Raw genomic sequence first — 16,989 nt, 5'->3', positions numbered from 1 at the left:
TATAAAAAACAAGGTGCTAGTTATAGTAAAACAAGTTGGAGTTTCCTGTGCAGACAAAAACAATTTGCAAAGGTAATTTAAAAAGTGCTCTGCATAATGGCAATGTTGGTGTGGAATAAAGGTGTACATTCCTAAAGTGACAGTTTGAAGAGGTCATTCATATGGATGTATACATTCCTGAGTCTTATCCCTCTACCTTTCGGAATCAATGGGAAAATATTATAGACAACAGACAAGCCTAGTATAGACTTCAGTTCTGAAACCTTATGAGGCAGAAACTCATAAAAATCTACTCTTAGCTTCAGTTTACTGGTCACCATGTCTGCAAAGTAGGGGCTAAGAGGCAGTGACACTCCTCACATAAATTAAACTGATATCCTAAAGTTCTAAGACTTTCCAGTATGTTAAGAACTTCTTTTTTTTTTTTAATGTTTACTTATTTATTTTGAGAGGGGAGGAGGAGCACTACTCAGGGAGGGGCAGAGAGAGGGGGAGAGAGAATCCGGAGCAGGCCATGTGCTGTCAGTGCAGAGCCCGATGCAGGGCTGAATCTCCCAAACTATAGTGACTTGAACCAAAATCGAGTCGGATACTTAACCAACTGAGCCACCCAGGCACCCCTAACAATAAATTCTTAGTGTCTAACTAGAGAATTAAGAATATATTGCACTTAGGGATCTGGAACCACTACTCTTTAGGAGTCTTAAATCTAAAAGAGGCATACTTACCTGGACATGTGTCTATAATATTAATAATAGCTAATTTTTTTTAAGATTTTATTTTTAAGTAATCTCTACACTTAATGTAGGGCTCAAACTCACAGCCCCAAGATCAAGAGTCATATGTTCTACCGACTGAGCCAGCCAGGTGCCCCAATAATAGCAAATACTTATATAGCTCTTACTCCCTGCTATGTACTTACTTAGCACAATATATATTTATATTGGCCTATTTAGTACAGTCCTGTGAGGTATTACTATTTTTATTCCTACCTGACATATGAGAGACCTGAGCCAGAAAGAGGTTGCTTAAGACCACATAGTAATTTACAGAGCTGGGATTGGAACCCAGGCAGCCTGCCTCCAGCTATGCTCTTACTCACTATGCTAAGTCACCCTATACTGCTTCTATGAAACAAGAGAAAACTAGACAAATAAATCTATACCAATTGGGAAAAGGACGATGAAAAATACTTACAGAATTTGAGAGGTAAAAAGGGGGGAAGTGAGGCAGATGAACTAAATGGGAGATCAAGGCCACTTAGAGAGCCACAAGAGTTTCATGGGCCACTTGGAGCTGGACAGAAAAGCTCTCCTCTAATTTAAAGAATAGAGGCAGCTGAAAAAATCCAGGAATTATGAAGAACCAGTTCTTGGCAGTTTTTGTATATAAAGTTTTTCCTTTATTACGTAAAAATAAAATAATGCAAGATTAATAAAAACAAAACCCTACAATACCATTAACATGGCAGTTTTTATATCCAGCCCATATCACTGTGTGAACTTTATTGGCTAGTAAGCAGATATGTTTAATAAATCAAAGTAAACAGTTTCACACTAGGCAGGCTGAGTGCAATGATCTACCTAATATCATCCCCAGGGAAGCATTTAGAGACCACTATAGATGACTCAGTTCCCATAAAGATGGGATGTGTGGATGGAGGCAAAAGAAGCCTTCAGGATCTCTTGTGTATAACCACAGAATGCCAATGCCACTCCAAGCGTAACCTCATCTCACTGAAACAGACACGGAGTCTTATGGAGCAGAAATGACTTGGATGAAGGTGCTCTGATCAGCTCCAAGTCCAGTACTCTTCCACTCCTACAGGTTTCCTTGTAACTATCCCGGGAAAACGAAACAACACTGGTATCAAAGACCTTCAGAGCACACCTTCACTAGAGGAAAAAGAATTCCTTGATCACAACTTCTTGCTGCTGTTCAGTCTCGCTTTTCCTCCCTAGGACCCAAGAGATGTCTAGAAAACGGTGGGAAACATGATCCGAATTACTGTTCCTAAAATTTGCAAAGTATCAAATGAACGGGGCAACAGATTGTCATGCCTTATATTCTAGGCTGGGGCGAAATGCAGGGAATTCAGTTCCCTGCTGGACTGGGAGCCGGCCCCACCGCCTATCCTAGGAAACTTGGGCCCACCAGCAAGGCGCGGGGAAGGCTGAATCGCCAGGCTGCCAGGCCAAGGCGGGTCACCTGCCGAGGCGCCAGGGATTCGCGGAAGCCCGGCCGGCCGGGAGCGGCGAATCCCCGGGGACCCCAGCGCGTGGGGATGCTGGGGCGGGCCCAGGAGCTTCTTCCCAACCCCTCGGGTCTCCAGCCGCTTCAAAGCCGCCCCGCCCAGCCGGTCGCAGCTCCCTTGCGCCACGAAGCCCCACCTTCCAACCAGCTACCGGGCGCGGTCACGTGAGGCGTGCCAGTGGAACCAATGAGCCGCTCGCTCGGAATGGAAGGGATTGTCTGACCCCCATGACGTCACAAAGCTGGCTGGGAGCGCGCGGCTCTTCCGCCCCCCCTCCTCGACTCAGGCCTGGCCCTCACTTCTCCTCCCCGCCCACTCTCCCGGGCGCAGCCAATCGGGAGGCGGGAAGTGCTTCGGCCCGGACGTTCGGGCGGGGCAGGGTGGCGGCCCGGCGGGGCAGGGAGTGGGCCAGCTGGGGGCCAGGGGCTGCACTCCAGGGAGTTACGCCGGGCGGCTTGGAGGGAGCGCTTGGCGGTGCCGCTACTGCTGCGGCCGCTTCCTCGTCGGGAAGAAGCGACTCCTCCCCTGTGTGCCCGGTTCGTATTCCCTTCCCTGCCCCATGCCCGAGCCGCCCAGTCCGGAATCCTCCTCTACGCGCCCAAAGTTGTGAGGAGGTTGCCCGGCACGCGTGGGGAGCGACGGCCGCGGGCGTGCAGAGGGTTGGCGAGCGGTGGCCCGGGAGGAGGAGGGACGAGCCCCGGAGCGCTAGGTGCGTGCGGGGGCGTCGGGGCTACGGGCGGGCGTGGCGGCGCCGAGGGGCCGCCGCGGGCTCTGGGTGGGGGGCGGGCCGGCCGCCGCCGCTGTCAGCGCCGGGGACGCCGTGGAGAACCTAACGCGAGTGCGAGCTCCGAGGAGGTGCGGCGCCAGCTGTATGGCGTCTCTGCCTGAGGGTCCCCCGTACGCACCCCGGAGTCTGGGGTGATCCCCCGGCAGCCTGCCGCGGGCCGACCCCTGCCTTAGGCTTCTGGACCGAAGCCGGCGCTGCGTGGGCCGGGCGGGGTGGGCAGCGGGCGGAGGATGCCGGGGACCGGTGGGCTCCGCGCCCGGGCTGGATGGAGGGACCGGTCCCGGGGCGCGTCTTTGCTCGCGGCTGAGTCCCCGCCGCCTCGGGCTCCGTTCCTGCCTCTCCAGTGGGGTGGGTTTGTTTGTTTGGTTTCCTTCTTCTCCCCACCCCTTTCTCCCTGCTCCATCCTTTTCCCCCCTCCCTGCCCCACACACGGGGCTGGAGCGAGAGCTCGCCCCTCCTCCGTGCCCGCCTCCCCCGCCGCCGCCTCCTCTAATGAGCATCTCTGCCTTGCTTTCAATGGGCCGGTGCTGCTGTCGCTGCTGCTGTCCGCGCGGGTTGTGGATGTTGTCGGCTCCGTGTTGTGATGACAGGAGAATGTGTGTGTGTCCCGGGCCCAGACGAATTGGTAGGTATTCACTTAACTACCTGCGTTGGGTACCCAGAAAGGATGGTGACTGATTTTGTGTGTGGATGGTTTTAGCTGGGTCGCCGTGGAATTTGGGGTGAGGTAGATAGAAAAAGGGAACAAAGGCGTCCTGGACCCGGATAGCTTTGATACCTTAGTGCAGCTTTCAGGTAGGGACAAAGGAAACTAATCAAACAAGTGCTGGCTTGGGGCGTCGTGTCTTCTGAGGGAAGCCGGTTTCTTCATTCATGTAGAGATAACAGGAGCTGTGAAATGGCTAGCATTTCCAGAAAATGCTGAAAAATTGTGAAGTCTTTATACAGGGTGTTTAATGCAATTGGATTACATAAACTGAGGTTCTGACACGTTGAATGACGAGTATAGCTTTTTTTTTTCATTTACACCAAAAGCTTTGAAAGCTAAAGAGCTCCGGAGTCGGTGCAGTATAACAGCATTTTCTAATTAATATGGTCCGTGGGTTTATTGAATGAAGTAGAATCGTTTCTTGGCACAGGCTCTGTCGAGCCCATCAGTAAGAATGGATGGGTCTCTCTCCTGTTTCGGGTTGCAGTGCATCTTTTCTTACTAGTCATTGGCAAAATGGGTCAAATTTGCCTAGGACTAAGGTACTGCATATAACGTGGATCAGGGATAGGAACTTTTCAGTGAAACTGTGGTCAGAAATCACTTGAAAATATGACAGTCCTCCAGTTTACTGACACTGTACCTTGTTGCTGTTCTTAATTGCCTAATCAAGAGCTTTCTACTTCATTAGTTTAGTGAGTTTGTCAGCAAAAGTTTTGATCTCATGGGGTTTTGTTGTTGTTGAATCACAGGATATTCAGAAAGATACTCAGAGTTTTTGAATGCTCACTTACGGTTTGAAAAAGCATTTGCAAGCACTTTGGCTTGTGAGGATATCTGGTCTGATGGAGAGACTATGTCATGTGTACCGGTGATGATACAACACTCATGAATCACAGAGCAGGGTTTTCATGAATTCCATATTCTCTAAGAATTTGTCTTTTGAAGGTATGCTGGGAGTTGGGGTATTGGGATACATTCCCAGTCCATATGCTAAGCTCCTGAAAAACTGAAAGGTACAATCGATAAAATCCACTCTGCTTTTTTTTTTTTTTTTTAATCTCAAGAACTTTCGCCTCGAAGGAAAAATGTAGTATGTTATCTGAGTATTTCAGTGTTTGCTGTTTGATTTTACATATTATTGAAAGCATCTGCTGCATGAATCCGTTCTTTTGCCACAATATTTCATTCATTTTGCAATCAACTACAAAAGCAGAAAAATTGTCAAAACGGAGGAATTTAAGGAAAGTGCAGATTTCTTGGACTTGTTATTCCTTGGTTAGACATACAACGAAATCCTGCTGCTCATCTATCAAACCCCCCTTGCAAACACATACACATACACACGCACAAAGTAGTACTTTGATTTGGTCTGCATTCCATACAGAAGCAAACATTTCTTCTTCCTATAAAAGTCTTAAGTTTTAAAGTAAGCACAAATACAAACTTATCTAAAGTTATGGAGAGGGGTGCCTGGCTGGCTCAGTCGGTGGAGCAAGTGACTCTTGATCTCAGGGTTGTGAGTTCAAGCCCCAGGCTGAGTGTAGAGATTACTTAAAAATAAGATCTTAAAAAAATAATAAAATTATGGAGAAAATTTCTCTTAAAATGGTCATCTGTTTATATTTTTAATAATAGAAAATCTTTATACAAAGCATGAAATGAGTTAATGTGCTTTCTGCATGCAAATCTAACAAGGTACGGTTTATGTCTGGAAGCCAGAGTCATGTGGCACAACATTTGAGCACATCTCCTGGCTCAATCCTGTACCCTTAACCTTTGGATGACTTTCAGGTATTTAGTTTAAAGTGCAGAGATTTATATGGTTAGTCTTGATAGATTCCTGTTCATCTGGAATTTCTTTTTTTCATTATGGCATTTCAGAATGCTTATTTAGTTATTGATCTTCTTTCCAAAATTCTAATCATTGCCTTCTGTTGTATAATCTTATCTTCAGTTTTTAAAACAAATCCCTTCTGAAATAGTGCATTTAAAATAATGGTGCTTTCTATCACTTGCAAAAGGGGTTCTGTATGCCCACCTTATGCAGTGCTCATTACAGAAGCAAACAAGAATAAGTTATTATTCGGTGTTTGGTTTTCTCTGCTCTCACACATCCCACTTATCACTTCTCCAATTACTCTTCAAAAGAGGGTACCTGAAAATAATGTAATATATAGCTAACAATCTCTGATACTTGTAAATTTTTTTTCCTTAATGGGTTCAACCTTAAGAAGGAATTGCTGACATTAAAACCCACATGGTTTTGTTTTCTGTATTATTTTTTGTTTACTGCATTTGTTTCCTTCTTTAACTCTAAAGTCTATTTCTTTATAGGCCAAATGAGTTATTTGAAGCAATACCTCAACAATTCAGGGGAAATAAATGTTAGAAGGAAGAAAGTTTTTTTCCCTTGCATAAATTATCTGGATTAATGATGCACATTCAATAAATTTTCTAGATAAATGTCCAGCAAAATATTTTCATTGTCACATAGTGTCAGTGATTTTTATTTGGATTCATATGTGTACCTTTTCTATACAAACCTTAGACTATTAGACTATTATTTCACTATTCTTTATTGCTTCCTTAAGGCAAATACATACTTTTATTTTAAATGTAAGAGAAAATATTTTTCTAGGGATTGAATTCTACCTCAATCCATAATGGATGAAAATAGTGTTTCTGTAGCTTTCCCTTCTGGCTGATTAGCAGGGGAAAATGCTAGCAAGTAAATTAAATTACAGAACTGAGACCATTTACTTTACTAACAAAGCCTTAGAGCTACTAGCGTACTTAAACTTCTTTTTATCACAAAGCGTACAGTGATTAAACAACGAATAAATGAAACCTGCATTTGATTTCAAAGCCTCACTGCAACAAACACTTATAAAGGCATAGAGACCCAGAAGAGGCCTTCGGTAGCATCTGCTTCTGTGTGTTCACTTACAACCTAGGGAAGTGAGGCCCAAAGAGGTAAGCTCACATTTCTAGGATTATTTGGCAAGTGGTGGCAGACCTATGTCCCTGAGCTCACCAAATTGGTGCAGTGGTCTAGAGAAGCGTAGTTTGCAAGACCGTCCACTGAGGCGCAGGAAAGGAACACTGGCATTTCTCTTTTTATTCATCATGTAATTTTTTCCCCTATATCTGCTGCATATATATGTCCATACTATATATGAACATAATATTAATTTGGTAGGGTGTGCATATAACTGACCCAAGAATTCATGAGCATACATATGTCGGGGATGTATTCTGACACCATTTTGGTGGTAATCATGTGTAATCAAATGTTCATTGACCACAAATCTGGAAAAGGGATTTTCGTCATGGGAGATCCAGGGCCTTTTTAAGGATAGAGAGGGAGAAGAGTGGTTGGCCAGGTAGACTGCCACTGCATAACGTTATATAATCTTCGTCTCCTCAGCTTTTTCCCAGCCAGATCTGTTGTATGTTCTGCACAGTCTGTGCTGCAGAAGGAAATGCGAGGAAAAGAGAGAAGTAAAGCTAGACTCTAGTCTTGGCTCTATAAGTGATTAAGAATTGGGCTTAGCAGAATATACCCTGTGGAAGTAGTACAGGAGTGGTGTATAAAATACAGTGCTTTCTAGCGCAGGGCTTAGCGTGTAGATTCACCTGCTAAATATTTGTTCTCAAAGCAGAGATGGATGAAGTGATCTGAAATGTAACTCTTCTCTCTGTGTGTGTCTGTATAATTGCTGTCTAGGAATCCCCGTCAGAAGTGCCAGCCTGCCGCTGTTCTCTGATGCCATGCCAGCACCAACTCAACTGTTTTTCCCTCTGATCCGTAACTGTGAACTGAGCAGAATCTATGGCACCGCGTGTTACTGCCACCACAAACACCTCTGCTGTTCGTCGCCTTACGTTCCTCAGAGTCGCCTGCGATACGCACCCCACCCAGCCTATGCCACCTTTTGCAGGCCGAAGGAGAGCTGGTGGCAGTACAACACCCAGGGAAGGAGATACGCCTCCACGCCGCAGAGGTTTTACCTCACACCCCCGCAGGTCAACAGCATCCTGAAAGCCAACGAATACAGCTTCAAAGTGCCAGAATTCGATGGCAAAAATGTCAGTTCCGTCCTTGGATTTGACAGCAATCAGCTGCCTGCAAATGCACCCATCGAGGACCGGAGAAGTGCAGCTACTTGCTTGCAGACCAGAGGGATGCTCTTGGGGGTTTTTGACGGCCATGCCGGCTGTGCTTGTTCCCAGGCAGTCAGTGAGAGACTCTTTTATTACATTGCCGTCTCCTTGTTGCCCCATGAGACTTTGCTAGAGATTGAAAATGCAGTCGAGAGTGGCCGGGCACTGCTGCCCATTCTCCAGTGGCACAAGCACCCCAATGATTACTTCAGTAAGGAGGCGTCCAAATTGTATTTCAACAGCTTAAGGACTTACTGGCAAGAACTTATAGACCTCAACACTGGGGAGTCTACTGATATTGATGTGAAGGAGGCTTTAATTAATGCTTTCAAGAGGCTTGACAATGACATCTCTTTGGAGGCTCAAGTCGGTGATCCCAATTCTTTTCTCAATTACTTGGTGCTTCGAGTGGCATTTTCTGGGGCCACTGCTTGTGTGGCCCATGTAGATGGCGTCGACCTTCACGTGGCCAATACCGGTGATAGCAGAGCCATGCTGGGTGTGCAGGAAGAGGATGGCTCTTGGTCGGCAGTCACTCTCTCAAATGACCACAATGCTCAGAATGAAAGAGAACTGGAACGGCTGAAATTGGAGCACCCAAAGAATGAGGCCAAGAGCGTGGTGAAACAGGATCGGCTGCTTGGCTTGCTGATGCCTTTTAGGGCTTTTGGAGACGTAAAGTTCAAATGGAGCATTGACCTTCAAAAGAGAGTGATAGAATCAGGCCCAGACCAGTTGAATGACAATGAATATACCAAGTTTATCCCTCCTAATTATTATACACCTCCTTATCTCACTGCTGAGCCAGAGGTGACTTATCACCGATTAAGGCCACAGGATAAGTTTCTGGTGTTGGCTACTGATGGGTTGTGGGAGACGATGCATAGGCAGGATGTGGTTAGGATTGTGGGTGAGTACCTGACGGGCATGCATCACCAACAGCCAATAGCTGTTGGCGGCTACAAGGTGACTCTAGGACAGATGCATGGCCTTTTAACAGAAAGGAGAGCCAAGATGTCCTCGGTATTCGAGGATCAGAATGCAGCAACCCATCTCATTCGTCACGCGGTGGGCAACAACGAGTTTGGAGCTGTAGACCACGAGCGCCTCTCCAAAATGCTCAGTCTTCCTGAGGAGCTTGCTCGGATGTACAGAGACGACATAACAATCATCGTGGTTCAGTTCAATTCTCATGTTGTAGGGGCATATCAAAACCAGGAATAGTGGGTGGGTCTTACCCTGGCAATTTTCAAATGAAATAGATTTAAGGGGCAGATAGATTTGTGAAAGATGCTAATATAATAAGGGTTTCCAGTAGGTCACTAAACATTTACCCATTGATACTCTAGCTGGTCAACTCCTCCAAATTGACTTTCCGGCAGGGTGGCAGGATCACGAGGGTCTCATTCTGCCTAGCTCGGACCTCACGGCACCTGTGATTGAGGCGAGTCCGTTCCTCGTTGCAAATGTCTCATGACATTGGCTTCTTTTATCGATCTGAGAAAATCAAGATGACCTGGCAAGTAGGATCTTGAATAGGCCAAAAGCCAGGATCTTGCTGGGCGTATTCTCTTGGTAAAAGGGAAGAAACATTCTGTTCACACCTGCAGACCCTTCTCGTCACTAAGATTCCAGTGTACATGAGAATGTTTATTTATTGCATGACTTCCTAGATATACAATCTATGCATTATTCATATAAATTTATTTTAGCCTGAAGTGGTTTTCAAATCCAGTACTTAAGCCATAAATGACTGAGAACCAAGCAGTCTGAATTTGTAAGTGTTTGTGATTATTTGACTGGAATGCTTCTTAAATGGAAAAACAAACTACTCCCTTCACCACCCCTGGTTACCTAATGTAATTGAAACTTTTTCTGTTTTGCCACATGGTTGAACACAGTGTTTTTAGTTTGGTCCACTCTTAGATTGATGTTAAATGAAGAAAAAAGAATTATTTTTTTAGTTTGTATTGATGAAATGATTTCATTTAGTTTGAAATAAAAAGATCCAGAATAAAAAGAAGAGACTGTTCAATTATTGTCATCTGTAGCCACCAAGCACATCATGCTTATCTCGTAATCCCCACAGGCTTAGCATGCTGTGTGTGGTGGGTAGACTGTTCAGGAGATCATCCTTCCAGTTTAGTCGTGATAAGAATGTTCCGCACTTTTTGGAATTAAGTTTAAATATCAAATTGGGGAGTAAGATTTAATATTACTTTTGGTTATTGAGACCAGGGAGGGAGTTTTTGTTTTTCTCCATGTAGACATAGGTCAGTTAAAATATTTGGTGTAAAAATCACTAAATGCTTTAAACATGTTGTAGCTTATAAATAGGAATTTAAGATATACACGTGAGAAATTTTCAAACGTAACTGTTGTGCATGCCTGATGCTTAATAGAACACTTAGTAGCATCAAGTGTTGTTTGCAGCAGTCCCTGTAATTATATGCAGTCCCTTCTAATGCTGTATCAAAATAAATGAAAATAAACATTCAGATTGGCTTTTGGGGAGCTTTTTAATATGCATCAACGGCATTTGTTCCTGTATTTAATGGTGATCTGTGTACAGCTGCGCATATATTTTCATCACTTATTCTAGCATCGCTGGTAAAAGAATGGCTATGACTATGTTTGATATTCACATAGATTTTAATACAACTCATGATCAGCTTTCCCTCGTGTAATCAGTTGAGGGGTGTTTAGGAGTCCTTCTGATTTCTGTAGAATATGAACTGGTTGTTCAAGGACTCCCTCTGGATTGTGGACACTAAAGCAATGTAGAACTGACTAAAACTTGTTCCAGTTGAAAAACAGACTCAGGAAGATTGTAGTTCAGAGCATCGTATAATGTTTATTTTCTGAGGGTTTTCTTTTCCCCCCATCTTTCCCCCTTAATTCAGCTTGGAACTTTTCTTCCAGGCAGCATCTTGGAAAAGGGAAGGCTCTACCATATATTTATTTCTAAATGTTTTGACAGAGATGTCATCTTTTTAATGAAATATATGTAGACTGCTGTAGCAATAAAAACCCATTTTCAGGGGCACCTGGGTGGCTCAGTCGGTTAAGTATCTGGCTTCAGCTCAGGTTATGATCTCTCAGTTCATGGTTTCGAGTCCCGCATCGGGCCCTGTGCTGACAGTGTGGAGCCTGCTTTGGACTCTGTGCCTCCCTCTCTCTCTGCCCCTCCCCCCCACTCTCTCTCTCTCTCTCTCAAAAATAAACATTAAGGAAAAAAACACCATTTTCAGGCTATTATTTGAATTTCTCTTGAACACCTCTACTGAAGAGTTCCATGTATATACTTAATAGTCTTGTCTCTATTTAGTACAGTATGTATAAATTTAGTTTCCAGTGGTCACAATCAAGATAGTAATTCTTATTTCTTGCACAAGAAACTTGGTCTGCAGTCTAAAAGTTGGTCTACTCTTTAGAAATGAAAATGCAGTGTGGAAATGAAAATAAGTGGATGTTAGATATCCGAATGTACTATCATCTAAAAGCAGTTGTAATTTTATTGTAATTGGCTGTCACTGTGATGTGATGTGTAAAAAAAACACGTGAACTTTCATAGTTTAGCCTTTCTTAAACTTTTTTTTTATTATGGAAACTTTCTAACACATATCAGCCTCTGTATTTATATTTAATCAGTGGCTCATTATATTTATAATACGCCCTTAACTAAGTGGAATGGTGGTATGTTTCACAGTACTTGGTAAAAAAACCTGTGTCTTATAAAAGATGTATCTGTATGAAGATGTGTAAAGTTTATAATATTGGTCAGAGAAATGCCCACAGTGAATTAAAGCTTCATATCTGCTTTCTGAATGCCTGTGTTGCTTTTTAATCATAGTAAGATTTTTTAGATGCTTTCTACAGTAGATTATATTTAACTTCAGAGTCCAGTAGATAATTAGTACTTAAAAAAAAAAACATATAGTTTACATTCAATACACTACACCGTTTTTAAATGTATAGTTTGAGATTTGGTAACCACAACCCCAATAAAGAAACACAACTTTTCTATTACAGAAAATTCCCTCTAGCCCCTTTCCAGTTAATCCTTCCCCATGTAACTGTTGTTCTGACTTCCACCACCATAGGTTAGTGTTGCCTATTCTAGAAATGCATATAAATGGAATCCTATAACACATACTCTTTTGTGTCTGTCTTTTCAATTTTTTGAGATTCTTCTATGTTGTTCAATGTGTTCATAGTCTCTTTATTACCAAGTAACATTCCATCATATGAATATATCAATTTATCCATTGTTGATGGACATTATTAGCCCTTCCCTGTCTCCTTCTAAAGCCGACTTTCAGATTAGCAATTGTCAGGAGTACTCATGGTGAAGTGTAGCTGTAACTTTGCAAATACAATTACAGGTGAGTTTTATGTTCTATACCTCAAAGGCAGGACTTTTTTTAAAATGCCCTTGGGCACCTTGTGCAGGACATTTTTAAAAATGCCTTGGGTGGCTCAGTCAGTTAAGTGTCTGACTCTTGGTTTCTGCTCAGGTGGTGATCTCATAGTTTGTGAGTTCTAGCCCCACAATGGGCTTTAACAGTGCAGAGCCTGCTTGGAATTTTCTCCCTCTCTCTGCCCCTCCCCTGCTCGCTCTGTCAGTCTCTCTCTCAAATAAACTTAAAAATTTTTTTTAATGTCCCATAAACAAGACATGAAAATTTTTCATGGTGAAAAGTGTGAAGGGATTAAGGAGTGGTTCTTTGCTGTTGACCGCTCTGTACCTCTCCCACTGAGAATTTTGTTGAGTTAATTTTAAGTTCATTAAGTGGTTGAATTAATGACTGTAAGAAAAAGGCAAATTATGTCCTGGTTTTTGATGGTCTTGGTTTATCAGTCAAAGCACATGCCTGAATATGCATTGTTATTCATTTTGTCCTTGGACCTAGCAAGAGTGTGGAGGTAAATTTATTATCCTTGGTCAGTAGTTAACATACCTTTTCCATAAATAACAACCTCAAAAGCTGAGTCCTGGACAAGCCTGGTAAATGAAGACATCTTAACAGCATCTAAACTGACTTGTTACAGCAGGCAGGTCTTTTCCTTTGTTGTTTTCAGAATTTACTTTGAGAGCCAAGCTTAATCCTACTAAATCCTTTCTGCCCAGTTCTTACAACAAAATTTATACCTTAGATGGGATCCTAACAATATACAGCATTGTTTTCTAAATAACTCTCAAGTTACAAGTCTAAGCAAATATATTAAGAATGATAAAATGCATGCATTTCATATGCCATTAATAATGGTTATCCAATGCACATATTTTAAGGGCCACACAATTTAGGCTCGATTATTTAACCAATATTTAGGTTCATAAAATGTGCACATACTTGTTTCTAAATTGTTTTAATAATTTTTGAACTTTAAGATTTTCAGTTTTTTAAGGGCAGGGCCCATTGGTTTTGTTGGCTTGTTGAGCCCAACACAATATGAATATAAAGTGGATGTTCAGCATTCACTTTACATTGGTGATACACAATCAAAACTTTAAGTTGAAGTTCTCTTCTTCAATTCATCAGAAGTTAACTTCTCAGATACAGAGAAATAATTTTTTTCCTGTAGTTATAGTTTCATTTTATACTTAAGATTCAATGATTTCTAAAACTCAATCTAGTTTCTTTTTGCAAAGAACTGAACGAAAGAAAGTGCCAGTAATACAAATTGGCCCCTCACAGGTTTGGTCCCCCAGGGGAGGTGGCTTCTGTATTCATTAGGAGAGAACTCAAAGTCTCAGTTTGTCAAGTGAGTCAGTTGGACCCAAAAAGTTCATTCAGATCCCCCATTACTTTGCTACTTGTTCTCCATCCAACGCTTGACCCCTGTTGCTCCATAGGCACAGAATGGGAGAAGGGTTCCTGTGAGGGCCCACCAAGAACTGTAGCTGCTATTTGAAAGTATTGGGCACCAAGCCCCAAAAGGACCAATTATTTCTTCTTAGTTCACCTTACTACCCCATGGGGTGTTGGGAAGAGAAGGTTTAAGGGTCACACTTCCCTGTTTTTCTAAATCATACCCAATTCACTGCCTTGTCTGCTACATACACTCGATCAAACTGTACAACCTAATTTTCCTCCAGTGCAAGGAGTTTAGTGAGCACATTCAGCCTTTCAGAAACTTCAAACCTTGGGCACTGAGCAAAAGCAAGCAGCCAGGGAGAGTCAGAGAAGTGAGATTTTATCTCACCTGTGAGGATTACTCAGTTTGTCTCCTTGAAGGACAGGAACTGTAATTGGCTGGCAGTGTTGACTAGGAGGCCAGCCTTCTTCAAAGAAAGCTGAGAAGAATGGGAAACCTGACAAGACACCTGAGAGGGAAGGAAAAAAAAAAGGGGGGGGGGTGGAGAGAATGGTGTCAGCAATCTCAGTAGTGATTAGAGGTGGTAATGGGGGCAGGGAACATCAGATCCTCTGACACCTTGGACCAGTGACAGGGACAAAAGCAAAACAGAGGAAAGGCAGCAGTGAGCTGAATAGAGGTAAGCTAAAGATTTTAAACATTTTTGAGGCTTTATGAAATTTTTATACTAGGACAGCAGCAGTTGGAATGCAAAACAGTTGCCATTAGCATGGCCATTTTGTCTCAGCTCATTGGAAAAGACAGAAAAAGAAAAGTCTTTGAAACTGACCTTATGCAAAGGGATCTGTGCTGCCTAGATGGGCAGTTTTCTCAAAACAACTTTGTTTAGAGGTATCATTCCTTGCTCTAAACCTGGGCACAGGTTAAACAGCCTAATTTAGCCTGATGAAAAGACTGGATCATTGAGTCCTGATGGCAGGAGAAACAGAGCTGTGAGACCGAGCAGACCAGAGAGAGCACATTCTTAGAGCACCGCTTGGGATCTTGTGTCAGATCCTTGTGGCTCTTTCTTAGGCTAAGAGGACATCAGGTATAACCAGAAAGTTCACTGACCTTGCAGCTGTAATAGTAACAGTAACCAAAACTACTGTTAATTGAGCACTTATTATGTGTCTATGTGTCAGGTCATGTGGAAAGCACACTATGTACATTTTCTTATTTAATTCTTGTGCCGGCTAGTCTATTTGGCCTCTTAGCCTCTAAGCTGTCACGCCGCCTGGCCTCTCCATATAACCAGAATGATCTCTTCAGAATTGAGAAGACCTGAGGACTATTGAGTGGCCATAAGCAAGTGACCCCTTGAGAAGCAGAGGCAAAGATCCTCAGAAAAAGCAAAGACTGATGTATCCCAGCAGTTAGTCTAGCACATAAGGAATGGGGCCACCCACAGACAGACGGAGTATGCCAAGCAAAGGTATAAACAAAATTGTTTTACAGGTTAGAACCAGAGGTGTCTCTCACTTCACAGTGCATTGCAGCGTCCAGGTTGCAGTTCCTTAGCTCCTCAGTTTATTTGTTGAAATATTCACTGAAATCTACTACAGAAATCTAGGCACTGAGGATAGGCATTGAGGGTAAAAGGTCGAATCTGCCTTCGAGGAGCTAGCTCACAGTTTGCTTGGGAAGATGCATGTGTACAACAATAACTACCCCAAAGTAAGAATGGTTCCAAAACTGTAAAACAAGTAAAAATTCCAACAACAATCCAGAAAAGAGAGTAATTAACCCTGTCCTGGTGTGCCCCAGGTACAAGGCAGGCCCTGGAGAGTCAGGGAAATTTCATTAGAAAGGACGATGCTTGAGCAGAGATTTGAAAGGTGAAAAGAAGTTTGCTAGGCAGAAAAGGACCTGGAATGACATTCCTGGAAGAAGAAGAGCACGCGGCAAGGCACAGAAACATGAAATCATACTATCTGTCTGAAGATCTCTGAGGACTGTTGGTATGACTAGAACATTCAGTGTGAGGGAGGACCATGGCGGGAGAAGAAGCAGAAAGATAAGAGTGTCAGGAAAAAAGCTGTCGGTAGATACACAGTGACTGCAGCATCCTTTCAACCAGTATATGTTTAAAGACAGAACTACTTGGGAAGGCAGATAGTGGCCAAGGGCTGCAAGTGTTGGTGGCAGCAGCAGTAAGAGGAAGTACAAGACAAGGGCAGCAGAGCCATGCCAGGCTGAAATCTGGCTTCTAGCCACTTGTAGGTGGGTGACTTGACTAATTCTAAATCAGGTAAGATGGGTGGTTAAGCAAGAGAACACCTGTGTCATTTCCATGTTGCCGTCAGTCATTCAGTGTCTATAGTGACATTTCGTAACCTGGTATGCAAACTTACTTTACGTTGAGTTTAAACCGTTCTACTTTTATTTCTCTCAATTTCTTGATTGACATAGTACAGGGTCACTGAATTCTACTCAGGTTTGGGGCAACTTGACAACTGAATGTGGGTGACCTAAACAGTGTCTCTTCAGAGTCCTGGACCATTATATCTGGATTGAAATGCCAGCCACTCGTTGGTTCTGTCCAATCTAGCAAATGTTTACTGCCTTTCTTCCTTGTGTAGGATACTTGGTATATTTGGTAACCTGCCTCTACGATGGCTCCCAGTGATCCCTGCCTCCAACTATTGGTTTGTGTGACCAACAGAACACAGCACAGATGCAATGTGATGTCCCTCCTGAAATTAGGTTATAAAAGGCACTGAAGCTTCTGTCTTGTCATTCTCACTCTCTTTCTTTTGGATCACTCACTGCAAGGAGCCATGATGAGAAAGCCTTGTAGAGAGAGGGCTGTGTGGAAAGATACTGAAGCCTCTTGCCAACAGTCATATGAGTGAACCTGAGAGCAGATTCTGCCGCCCGCAGTCAAGTCTCCAAAGGCTACAACCCTGGCTCACAGCACGACTACAACCTCCCGAAAGACCCTGGGTTAGAACTGCTGCTCTCAAATTCCAAACCCTCAGAAACTGCATGAAATAACTGTTCAGGGGCACCTGGTTGGCTCAGTCGGTTAAGCATCTGACTTCGGCTCAGGTCATGATCTCATGGCTTGTGGGTTCAAGCCCCGGGTCTCTGTATTGACAGCTCGGAGCCCGGAGCCTGCTTAGGATTCTGTGTCTCTTTCTCTCTCTGCCCCTCCCCCACTCATGCGCGCGCGCACACTCTCTCTCTCTCTCTCTCTCTCTCTCTCTCTCT

General features: G+C 43.5%; 1 protein-coding gene across 7 annotated transcripts; it reads left to right on the top strand.

Annotated features, from left to right (window-relative positions):
• The first annotated feature begins 2,614 nt into the window (after positions 1-2,614).
• PDP1 (pyruvate dehydrogenase phosphatase catalytic subunit 1) lies at positions 2,615-11,745 on the top strand. 7 transcript variants are annotated; one of them, XM_027064226.2, is made up of 3 exons: positions 2,666-2,790; positions 3,632-3,666; positions 7,481-11,745. In XM_027064226.2, exons 2-3 carry the CDS (start codon positions 3,636-3,638, stop codon positions 9,139-9,141), a joined length of 1,692 nt encoding a protein of 563 aa, XP_026920027.1. In that variant the 5' UTR covers positions 2,666-2,790; positions 3,632-3,635; the 3' UTR covers positions 9,142-11,745. The 7 variants fall into 7 exon arrangements, with proteins under 7 accessions (XP_026920031.1, XP_026920027.1, XP_026920032.1 ...); XM_027064228.2 differs by lacking the exon at positions 2,666-2,790 and adding an exon at positions 2,946-2,963; XM_027064227.2 differs by lacking the exon at positions 2,666-2,790 and adding an exon at positions 3,093-3,109.
• Positions 11,746-16,989: the final 5,244 nt, after the last annotated feature.

Source organism: Acinonyx jubatus, chromosome F2 (assembly GCF_027475565.1).
Source record: "Acinonyx jubatus isolate Ajub_Pintada_27869175 chromosome F2, VMU_Ajub_asm_v1.0, whole genome shotgun sequence".
NCBI lineage: Eukaryota > Metazoa > Chordata > Mammalia > Carnivora > Felidae > Acinonyx > Acinonyx jubatus.
This window is presented reverse-complemented; position numbering and strand designations above follow the sequence as displayed.

Coding starts and splice junctions, on each gene's coding strand:
- PDP1 (XM_027064226.2), top strand. CDS start 3,636: ATGTGTGTGTGTCCCGGGCCCAGACGAATTG. Junction 3,667..7,480: donor TCCCGGGCCCAGACGAATTG/GTAGGTATTCAC, acceptor ATTGCTGTCTAG/GAATCCCCGTCAGAAGTGCC.